This window comes from Juglans regia, chromosome 6 (assembly GCF_001411555.2).
Source record: "Juglans regia cultivar Chandler chromosome 6, Walnut 2.0, whole genome shotgun sequence".
In the NCBI taxonomy this organism is placed as follows: Eukaryota; Viridiplantae; Streptophyta; class Magnoliopsida; order Fagales; family Juglandaceae; genus Juglans; species Juglans regia.
Genome location: NC_049906.1, coordinates 38,413,775 through 38,425,049, shown reverse-complemented (window position 1 = coordinate 38,425,049; position 11,275 = coordinate 38,413,775). Strand labels below are relative to the sequence as shown.

The window sequence follows — 11,275 nt, the reverse complement described above, 5'->3', positions numbered from 1 at the left end:
CCAGTGTGTTGATAGCACATCTAAATGGTTGCCAACGATATAAGATAGCGAAGGGATTGCAAGCCACTGATCAGACCAATCTCAGTTACCAAACTTCTACAGCCACTGATGGTACACAGACTAAGAAATTGGTCATCCCTCAATACAGTGAGAAGATGTTGAGGGACATGCTTGCAGAGATGATAATTACTGATGAGATGCCATTTACCACAGTCGAGAAAAGAGGCTTTCGAAAGTTTCTAAATTTTGTTGAGCCACGATTTTCCATTCCATCACGGTATACAGTGATGCGAGATTGTATGAAGAGGCATGCGAAGGACAAGGAGGAGATGAGGAAGATGTTTATTACCACTGGCCAAAGAGTGTCTTTTACGACTGACACATGGACTTCCATACAGAACGTCTGCTACATGTGTATCACGACACACTACATTGACAGTGAGTGGATTTTGCATAAAAAAATTATTGGTTTTAAAGAAATTGTGGATCATAAAGGTGCATCCATTGGGGCGAAGATGGATGATTGTTTAAAGGACTGGGGAATTCGAAAAGTGCTGTGTATTACAGTTGACAATGCCAGTGCGAATGAAACACCAATTGATTGGTTTAAGCGGAACACGACGGTGAGAGATGATGTCATTCGGGCCCACGAGTTTATTCACGTTAGATGCTGTACTCATATCATTAACCTCATAGTTGTTGAGGGATTAAAAGAGGTTCATGATTCCATAACCCGAGTCCACAACATTGTACGATATGTGAGGGGTTCCCCTCAAAGGCTTGCCAAGTTTAAGGCAATAGCAGAAGATTTGAAGATTGAATGTTCTAGTATGCTGTGCTTGGACGTTCCGACTCGATGGAATTCTACATACATGATGTTGGATGTGGCACAGAAGTACCAAAAAGCATTCAAGCGGATGGAGGTCGAGGATGGGGGCCTGAGGTATGCTTTGTTGGAGCCAGCAGGACAGGGGCTCGGTGCGCCGGACGCACATGATTGGACCAGTGTGAGTTATTTTGTTGAATTTTTAAGAACTTTTTATGAGATAACCATGCTGCTATCTGGATCCAAATATACGACTGCGAACTCATTTTTCAGCGAGCTCTCGGAGCTTCACTTCCAGTTGGAAAATAGTTGTACTGACTCTGCTGGATTGTTATCTGCTATGGCTACGAGGATGAAGATCAAATATGATAAATATTGGGGGAATATTGAGAAGATAAATAGATTGCTATTTGTGGTTGTGATCCTTGACCCCCGAGTTAAGTTGGCCGTTCTAGAATTTTGGGTAAATTCCGTCCTCGGGGCAGTGAAGGCTGCAGAGTTTATTAGATTGCTAAAAAGTGATGTTGATGACTTATATCATCACTACAGTACTAGTGCTCAGCCTTCATCCGCAGTTGGTAGCTCCTCACATTCGAGGCCGACAGGATCGACAGTTTCCTCAGGTGATACTGACCCATCTGTAGGGGTTAGAGGCAATCGTGTCATACGGCAGTATCATCAACTCATGTCAACAAGGAATATTATGCATTGTACATCTGAGGCTGAACGATATTTTATGGAAGCTGTCGAGGCACCTAGTGATGTATTTCAGTTATTAACTTGGTGGAAAGTTAATTCCACCAAGTATCCAGTCCTTTCCCGTGTGGCCCGAGATGTGCTAGCCATTCCTGTCACTACGGTTGCCTCAGAGTCGACATTTAGCACTGGAGGTCGCGTGTTGGATGCTTATCGGAGTTCATTGTCACCGTCAACCGTGGAGGCTCTCGTTTGCACACAGAATTGGATAAGTGAAACGCCCATTGGACTAGATACCGTTGGCGTTGATGCCGAGAGCTATAGGCTTGAATCAGGTAAGTTTATATGCTTTTTAATGATGATTTAATTATTTTTAATGTTTCTAACTTCTACTTTTTATGATTTTATAGATCTAATTGTGAACCCTAACATAATTACCGAGGATTGAGAGTTTGGAACGGACGCTACTTGAGAGTTGGGATGGAGTTGAGAGAACCTCCTTTCTTGGTAAGAATCAAATTATTCTTTTACCGTATATAATTTTTTATTATCAATTTTTTTTCATCTATTGATTGCTATTTTCTATCTTCATTTCAGGCGTGACCAATGGAACATTGGGGTTTGAGTGAAACCCGTGTTTAATTTTTATGTAATTATATTTCAAGACCGAGTCATATTGTTATTACGTTATAAATGAGACTGTTATAACTTATGGCTGCATCATACATGTTATTTACTTTTTAAACTATTTATATAGTTATATTTATGTACTTATATCCCGAGCAAATACGTGGATAAGTACTCTTTATTCTATAATTTCTATTAGTACTTATCCATCATCTCTCAAAAGTTTATAATTTATTATCCAACTGAAATTAATCGAATTATACAAATTCGTACCATCATTCTTTTCTATCAAATTTTAAATTTGTGTAATTTTCAACTCATGAGTCATGAGCACTTTTAATGCTAAATTTCAGGCGGACATAAAACAAATTAAAGATATAATCAAAATTCAGTAACAAAATCAGAACGAATATTTAAATTATTGAAAACTCTTGAATAAACTAAATATTTGTAGATAGTTAACTTTTAAAAAAATATATATATGTTGCCCACTATCTGAAACGAAATTGAACAACAAAATTTAAATAATAATAATAAAAAAAAATTCTGAAATTGAGTTCGGAGTCGGAGCTCCGACCTCCGATCGGAATCGGACTCCGACTACGTTCGGAGTCGGAGTCGGAGGAAAGTTTTGGCTCTGAATCCGGTCGGAGTCGGAGGTCGGAAATGACAACTCCGACTCCGTCGGAGTCGGAGCCCACCCCTACCTCTAAGCAAGCACTCCATAGAAAGACTCTTGCTACATTAGGGATTTTTAATTTCCAAACTCTGTGTCATATATCTTTCTTGCTACTTGATCCTGAAGATTGTTCTATAGTTCTATCCAATATCTTTATTTGTAGGTGATATGCACTTTTGACTAATAGGAATCCTCGTACGATATATAAATAGGGTTTATATTTGCACTTTTCCACGCATCCTAACTTTATATTCTTGGCAAGTATGAGGGGAAACGAAGTGGCCGCTTAGAAATGCTGCAAAATGCTTTTAAAAAAGGAAAATATTTTAATCACAAAAAGATTATACAAAATGAAATTATAAATTGATGTGACTTAATGTAGATTATAAAATTATTTTATTATAAAGTAGATCTAATAGATCCGATGAAATAATGTCAATTTGTATACTTATTTTTATATAATATTTTTATGTCTGTAGTAGTTCTCTTTAAAAAAGTGAGACACGATTAACATTTTCCTCTTTTTTTTTTTTTCTTAACTCGACGGAGACATGTTTATCCATTGTTAACAATAATGTTGTTGGAGTACTATATATCTGACTAGAACATGTAATACCATAGTGCCATAAAATTAAACTCACCATATTTTAATAATAGAAAAGAATTTTCGCTCTATTTTAATTAAATGAAACGAAGAGTATGATCATAGGTCATTAACTTATAATAATTTGCTACACAATCCACTTCTTTTACATATCCATATAATATGGGGTTGAATCTTTCCTACTTCTTCTAGTAAAAAGTTTCATCGATAATTAAAGCAATCATGTTGCCTAAGGCTCAATTTGTAGTTCCTAATAGAAATTAAAGGGCCAATATACATATTTTTTTCGTGTCTAAGACTAGTAAAGATCAACTATATCCTTCCTAAACTGCCAATAGATATAATATTAGTATAGAGTTTTGCTACACAATATCCCCAACTTCTACACACCACATTTTTTTAAATTTTTAAATTTTTTTTTTTAGTTTATTCTTTTAAACTAATTCAATTCTTCTATTAATTATTCATATATTAAATATTTGATAAAATAATAAAAATTAAAAAAAGTGTGGTGTATGAAAGTCGTGTAGATTTTTTCATTAGTATATATAGTAGTGTTACTAACCACATAGCAAAACATAAGTATGGGGGGTAGAGAATAAGGGCTAGTTTGGACACTCAAGTTATTCTCAAATATTTTATTTTTTAACATTATTTAAACACAAAATATTTTTTAATTTCAATTTTTCAATTTTTTATATCTAATTATTACATAATCATTATTCAAACACAAAACTCAATATAACTTTTCTAGATTTTGCAAGAAGAAAAAAAAAACAATACAACTTTTTTTAAATTCTAAAACAAAAATAATATAAAAAATTATATCCAAATAATTTTTTAACTTTATAATATTTTTATTTAATTTTTACTCTCTAATTATTCAAAATCAAATAAAACATTTTAACTTAAATAATTTCATTATTATTAACTAATATTCATATTTTAAATGTAAAAAAAAAAAAAAAAAAACCCAAGAATGGTACTATTTTTTTTTTAAAAAAAAAGCACACAAAATTAAAGGAAAAATGCTAAGCGTCCCGCGGAGCTACCGCTTGCATTACTGTGTGCTTTTTTATGTGTTTTTGTTTAGTTCTTTTTTTTATATAGATTTTATTAATAATTTTAAGTATTTAAAAAAAATTCATAATATTATTAAAAAATACTTTCTTAATCATGAAGTAAAATAAAAAAATAATTTGTTAGTTTACTTCATGATTAAGAAAGTATTTTCTAATATTTTTTTTTTACTTTATAATTAAAGAAATATTTTTTAATAATATTTAATTTATTTTATTTTTTTAAAATATATAAAAGTATTAAAAAATTATATAATAAATAATTTTAAAAAATAGATTTAGGAAACGTTTGGATTCGCAGCTCATCTCAACTCATCTCACTATTATTTATTACTATTTAGTAATTTTAACTCATAAATCTTACGATTATTCATAACTTATCTCATTATTATTTATAATTTATCTCAATTCATCTCAAATCATCTTTAAATCTAAACGTCTCGTTGAAAAAGAGGTCCAATCCCAGCTGGCTGTAGCATTGTCCAAATTAAAGAGATCCAATCCGCATATAAACACAATTAAAAAATATTCCTTTTTTCATAGAAATATGCCGTTCAAATCACACTTTAATGCTTATAACCTTTCTTTTTTATTTTCTATTTTTTTTTAAAAATTAATATTTAATTTATTTTTAAAATATTTTTGGGTCCGAGACGACCGACGTGACCTTTACTGGACCGGGACTGTATATTGGACAAAACTTTCTCAACAAGTATTCCCCCATTATTTCAGTCTCTCTCGCTCACTCTCCCTTTCTCTCACGCCCGATCCTACCGCGCTCCCGACCAAATCGCCGGCAGGTTTCTCAGCTAACCTCGCCCTTCTACCTCCTTCGGAAACGATCGCTTCCAATTCACTGATACCGCCTGCGGTACTCTTTTCTCTCTCTCACACCAAACCCTCTTTCCGTACGCTAGCTACATTTATGTTTCAATATGTATGGCTTGTGCGTTTGCTCTTCATGCATTACATCTCGTTGAACTCGAACCTATTTAACTTTTCTCCCTATTTTTCCATTTCTGTGTATAAATATACGCGCTATATGTAGGTGTCTATGCATGTGTGCTTATTTCTGCCTGTTGATCTTTGTCTCAAATGGAATGTCGGATCCGAACAGTTTCTGCAAGCTAGGGTCTTTTTTTCATAAGATGCTTTTAGCCTACGCCCTCTCTAAAACTGTAGCTCTCGTTCAGTCTAGAGGTTTTTGAACTTGTGTTCTGCTCCGTTTGATCTATGGCCTGGCATGTGCGATGGACGTGGTGTTGGTGTCTGTCGGCATTCGTGTATTAATTGCAGTATTCTAGATTATTTTTTTATAGAAAGTTTGAATTTTTTGGGTTTAATGTCCCTTGTGCTCCATTTGGTTGCTGAGAAACTGATGCAAAAAGTAAACGTTATACTGATGCTGCATTTTTTATCTGTAAATATGTAAAAATCAACTCGGTGCTATTTGGTTTATTCTTGACCTAACAACTCATATATTCTGTTTAGTTTCCGAGAAAGCAAAAGTAAATGAAAAGGACGAATGCTTGTGGTAATATGAATCTGAACATTCAACAACTTTGCTATTAAAGAATAAAAAAAAAATAAGGGACGCCATTTTTAGTTTTATCTGCACATTTGAAGTTTTTTTAAAGAAATTTTTCTAACAGAAGCATTGGTGGAAAATAATATTCTGTGAAATGGTTTTATTATTCATCTATTACTCAGAGGATGTTCACTTCTTGTAGTAAGTTTTCTGTGATATTCAAATAATTGAAGTTTAAAAATAGTATATGCCCCTAAATTGTAATATTTTGTTATGTGCGTAAATGGCTGGAAAAGATCAAATTTGTACTGCTGGATACCATCCTCTTGATCTTACAATAGGAGTCTTAAATATCTCCTGTTATAATGTATTTAATATGGCAATGTAGGTCTTGGAGGTCTTCATAATGATATTTTGTTTTGATTTTCATTCTCTCCTTTAATGTCATTCAGGTTTTTCTAATGCCATGAAAAGAGGATACATACAATGATTATTACTGTCTTGTGTCAAATCTTTTGCATTCTACATGCTGTGATATAGTAGATACTTTTCAGCTTAAATTGTGAAAAGATGACTTCTTTTGCTCTCTCAAGTCTCATCGGCATATTTTCTCCTAATATCTTTCACGTCTCACTTCACACAAGAAGAAGGATACAGTTTTTCATAAGGGTGTATGATTTAATATTTGAGAGATTGTTATTGGTGATAAAGTCGGTTTCTATGACCTGATTCCTATGTGCATCATTTCTTAGGTGTATTACTTGTGAACTTTCCATTACAGGAAAAGATGAGTTCGGTTAGAGGAGGTGATCAATCATCCAAGTGGAAAAATGTATCAGAAGTCAATAGCCCTAAGGTTGACCACTTGAATAATAAAATGGCAGACATCAACCTGAACTCAGAACAAGATGATGGTCAATGGGAGGTTGCAAGGAAGCCCAAGAACAGAGCTGGAAGCAGTGCTGCAAAACAAATGGGTTCTCAGAGTAGTAATAATTCTAGAGCTTGGGGAAATCCAAATATGGGTCAAAAACAATGGATGCGAGGTAACGGTGCCCCAGGAAGGGCTTCTGTGAATTCCTGGTCAACACAAACTGCTGATTCTAAGCGACCTGCAGGTAGGGGACAGCCAAGGCACCAAGCATCCACTAGGGGCTTTGAGGGTAACCATGTACCTCCACAACCTGCAATTGGCCCTCCATTGGAGCATGGATGGAACTGGCCTGCTATATCTGTTTCCACTCAATCCAAGGGTTTAGAAGATGGCCAGTTGAAGGATGAAACCATTTTGAACTCCCGTCATGACAATGATGTCGAGGCTGATAAGGATGACAATGTTGATGAGGCTGAAGATGATGACTCTGATGTCATGGAAGATACTGATGAGGATATGAGTGATGATGATGACTCTGATGCTAGTCAAAAGAGCCATAACACTCGAAAGAAGAGCAGATGGTTCAAGAAGTTCTTTGAAATTTTGGATAGCTTGTCTGTAGACGACATAAATGATCCGGCAAGGCAGTGGCATTGTCCTGCATGCCAAGGTGGTCCTGGTGCCATTGATTGGTATCGAGGGCTGCAGCCTTTGATGACACATGCCAAAACCAAAGGGGCAAACAGGATGAAGATCCACAGGGAGCTGGCTGAACTCTTGGAGGAAGAATTGCGCGTGAGGGGAACATCGGTTATTCCGGCTGGAGAGGCATTTGGTAAGTGGAAAGGTCTGAAAGTTGATGAAAAAGACCATGAAATAATTTGGCCTCCGATGGTTGTCATCATGAACACAAGGCTTGAACAGGATGAAAATGAAAAGGTATTATCATATTTTGTATCTGTTTTTGCAAATTATTACCCAAATAAATTGTAATCACAAATGTAGTCTTTTATCCTTTATATTAAAGATTGCCTTTTTTTTTAACCTTATAAAGAAAAAGATTGATTTGATATTTACTCTCGTTTTACTCTACTTTGTGTGAAATGGATTTCAGTGGGTAGGAATGGGGAATCAAGAGCTTCTTGATTACTTCAGCTCATATGCTGCTATTAAGGCTCGACACTCGTACGGTCCACAAGGCCATCGTGGTATGAGTGTTTTGATCTTTGAGGCATCTGCAAGGGGTTATTTGGAAGCTGAACGCCTGCATAAGCATTTTGCTGAGCAAGGAACTGATAGAGATGCTTGGGAGCACCGTCGTACTCGTGTCTTATTTTATCAAGGTGGGAAGCGCCAGCTTTATGGCTACATGGCAGTGAAAGAGGATTTGGATACATTTAACTATCATTCCCAAGGTTCTTCCCATCTTTTTCATCTCTTTCCTGTTGGTTGAATCCCTTGAGGTCTCGTGGTGACTTAAGTGTATAACACCTAGGGGTTGGCTCCAATGATAAGGGCCTTGGCCTTGGTGGTATACTCCCTCCATGTCTAAGGTTTGAATCCTTTGGTGCAAAAAATTTCTAAGGGCCACGTTCCATTGGTTAAAAGCCTATTATTTACCTGATCCGTGTGATGGGAATGCATTACGTGGGTTGGGGTTTAACCTGGTAAAAGACTTGTTGTGTTTGCTGTCTTTGGGATTCTCATCATCAAAATATAATAACTAACTTAAATGCATAATGTTCTTTTTAAATTTCTGTCTTTTTAAATGTGCAGTTGCCTCTGACATGCTTTATGATTGATTAGGAAAATCTAAGCTGAAGTATGAGATTAGATCATACCAGGAGATGGTTGTGAACCAAATTAGGCAGATGAGTGAGGACAACCAGCAGCTTATCTATTTGAAGAACAAGGTTGTGAAGGAAAAGAGTTATTCAAAAGCTATTGAAGAATGTCTTGGTATTACGAGTGAGAGGCTGCGCAAGACACAGGAGGAGATGCGCATTGTAAAACACAGAACCAAATTGCAGCATGAAGAGAACAAGGAAGAGGTAATGTTACTCTGGTTGATATACACATTAGTGTTGTATTTAAGCAACAGTTGTTGGACCCTGCTTTCATGTGCTATATTATGTGGAGACTATTAATAAAGCAGTTCGGGTTCCAGAGTTTGTTCCTGAAATGATGACGAAAGTAGAGGTTACCAACCCATTAGACAACTTTGTTGGTGTCTTATTACTATCAGTTACTTTTTGATAACTTTGTAGGTATAATTTCTGATGTGAGGAATGGGCATCGTCAATGGGCTATATGGCACAGCAATGGGTCCAAGGTTTTCTGATCAGTAAAATAAATGCAGTGATGAGTAATGGGTCCATTGTAACTTAGCAATTGAGATGGAAGATCTTTTTTGTATAAATAGGTTACATGCTGAGACTCACCATGCTTATATACCATTAAAGCCTACCAGATTGCAAAGTTTTAATTATCAGAAAAGGAAAAAAAATATATATATATACATACCATGTGTTAGATTTTGGTATCAATCCATTTGATGGTTTGTCATCTCATTTTCATTTTGTAGCCATAAGCCATCAAGGAAAGACTTGTATGCTTTTTCTGGCTTTGCATATATTATATTTTTCAATTACTGGGATTTTGCTGATTTTGCTTGCTTATTCATGCGCTATTGTGGTTATTGTTTGATATGCTGTCAGTTTTGCGAAAGAATAAATTTTGTTGGTGCCATTTGAGAAAATATTATATTTATGTTACCTTGACTATGGTTTTATTCATGATAAACAATGTTACCATGCTTGTCTCCGAGTCACTCACCCTCCCCTTTTCAACTTTGAAACATCATTGAGTTCCTAATTTTTCATGTTCTTGGGATGAAATGCTTGCTGCCCTTTTGCTCTTTGGTTCTTAATGGTTGCTGGATATCAGTTGTTCTGTAAATCTATTCAAGTGGACTCAGATTTAAAGTGTTTTTTTTTTTTTTTTTAAATGAAGATGTACCTTCAAGAACAATTTTTTAAGGACCAGATCAAAACCATACATGAATCAAGGGAGGCCAAGGAAGAAGATTTCGAGAAGCTGCAGCAAGAAGAGCGTGATAAGGTGAAGCAGTTAAATGAGAATCCTTCAAATGCAGACGAATACAAGCTCAGGTAAAATATACTTTTGGGTAGATAATTCAGCTGAGTCGGGCCCAGAATAACCATTTTTTTTTCTATTTGCATTTTGCCATTGTTTTGTCCATAGGGTGGAGGAAATTGAAAAATACATAAAGTTACAAGACAGAGAGATGGAAGATTTCGCGGAGGAGAGAGACAAACTAATTAAAGTTCACGAAGAGAAGATGGCTGCAATGAAGCGGAGGCACTGGGAAGAAGAAGTAGAGCTGGAAAAAGAGTTCAATGCTGAACTAACCCAGCTCATGGACAAGTACACTCCCCCACAGCGCCCCGATGATTCCACCACCAACAGCTTTTGACGGTGGAGTGGAAAAGCCTGCTTCTCCTCTCCCCCACCTCCTTGAACAGAAAGCTCCCTGCGCACTTTGCCACTAATTCCTTAGGAACTTTAAAAGACGCTATAAACTTTTTCCTCGGGTTAATGGTACACGTTCAAAGAATATACTCCAAAGATAGAAACAGGGAAAATAATAGTTGTTCGTGTGGACTCTGACAAGTGTCCTGCAGTTTACTCGCATCAGCTGTTTTATTTTGTGGTTTTCGTAACTATGGTATGATTTGCAGTTGGGTTAATTAAGAGGTTTGGTTGAGGGCTCTTTGGTGGTGCTTTTTAGTTTTCTGTGAATGAATTTATTGAGAACTATTGTTATTATTATAATGCCTAAAAATAGTGTGCAAAATATTGAGTCGGTAAATGCATGATGATATGCATCTTAAACTTGAATAGAGGGTGGGGCTATCGCTTTATCCTCTCGGTTTCACATAGGTCAATCTTTTGGTGCATGGACTTGCTTGCAACATGATTTTGATACCTTGCTCCGACGACGGTCGGTCTTTGACATTGGGCCGAATTGGTTGTTGAGTTTATGAATTTCTTCCGCTTACACTCTTGTGGGTAGCCATAACATAGAGCTTACCCCATTTTATTTTAGGATCTTCTTTTCCTCCTCTCCCCTCTTCTCAATCGGCTCCCTTCAGTTCATATTATGGTAATTATCATTAACAACTCACCTATTAGTCTTCACAAAGCATATATATATATATATATAACCGTATAACGGTTATCTTTCTCTTTACATGCTACACAGAAGACATTCAAGAGAGAGAGCGACTACAAATTCTTTTATAAAAAGTCTGGTTTCTAAAGGAACAAATTTCAAAATGG

At 35.8% G+C, this 11,275-nt stretch overlaps 1 protein-coding gene across 2 annotated transcripts; it reads left to right on the top strand.

The window, feature by feature from the left end:
• The first annotated feature begins 5,215 nt into the window (after positions 1-5,215).
• LOC118348724 (protein SUPPRESSOR OF GENE SILENCING 3-like) lies at positions 5,216-10,717 on the top strand. 2 transcript variants are annotated; one of them, XM_035690945.1, is made up of 6 exons: positions 5,216-5,382; positions 6,821-7,852; positions 8,028-8,328; positions 8,720-8,964; positions 9,926-10,083; positions 10,178-10,717. In XM_035690945.1, exons 2-6 carry the CDS (start codon positions 6,827-6,829, stop codon positions 10,407-10,409), a joined length of 1,962 nt encoding a protein of 653 aa, XP_035546838.1. In that variant the 5' UTR covers positions 5,216-5,382; positions 6,821-6,826; the 3' UTR covers positions 10,410-10,717. The 2 variants fall into 2 exon arrangements, with proteins under 2 accessions (XP_035546838.1, XP_035546839.1); XM_035690946.1 differs by having other exon boundaries at positions 5,219-5,382; positions 6,792-7,852.
• The last annotated feature ends 558 nt before the right edge of the window (positions 10,718-11,275 follow it).

What these genes read in the sequence shown, in the direction of transcription:
- LOC118348724 (XM_035690945.1), top strand. Translation starts at nt 6,827, where the DNA reads ATGAGTTCGGTTAGAGGAGGTGATCAATCATCCAAGTGGAAAAATGTA. An exon ending in AACAGGATGAAAATGAAAAG is followed by an intron (nt 7,853 to 8,027) that starts GTATTATCATAT and finishes AATGGATTTCAG; the next exon opens with TGGGTAGGAATGGGGAATCA. An exon ending in GCAGACGAATACAAGCTCAG is followed by an intron (nt 10,084 to 10,177) that starts GTAAAATATACT and finishes TTTTGTCCATAG; the next exon opens with GGTGGAGGAAATTGAAAAAT.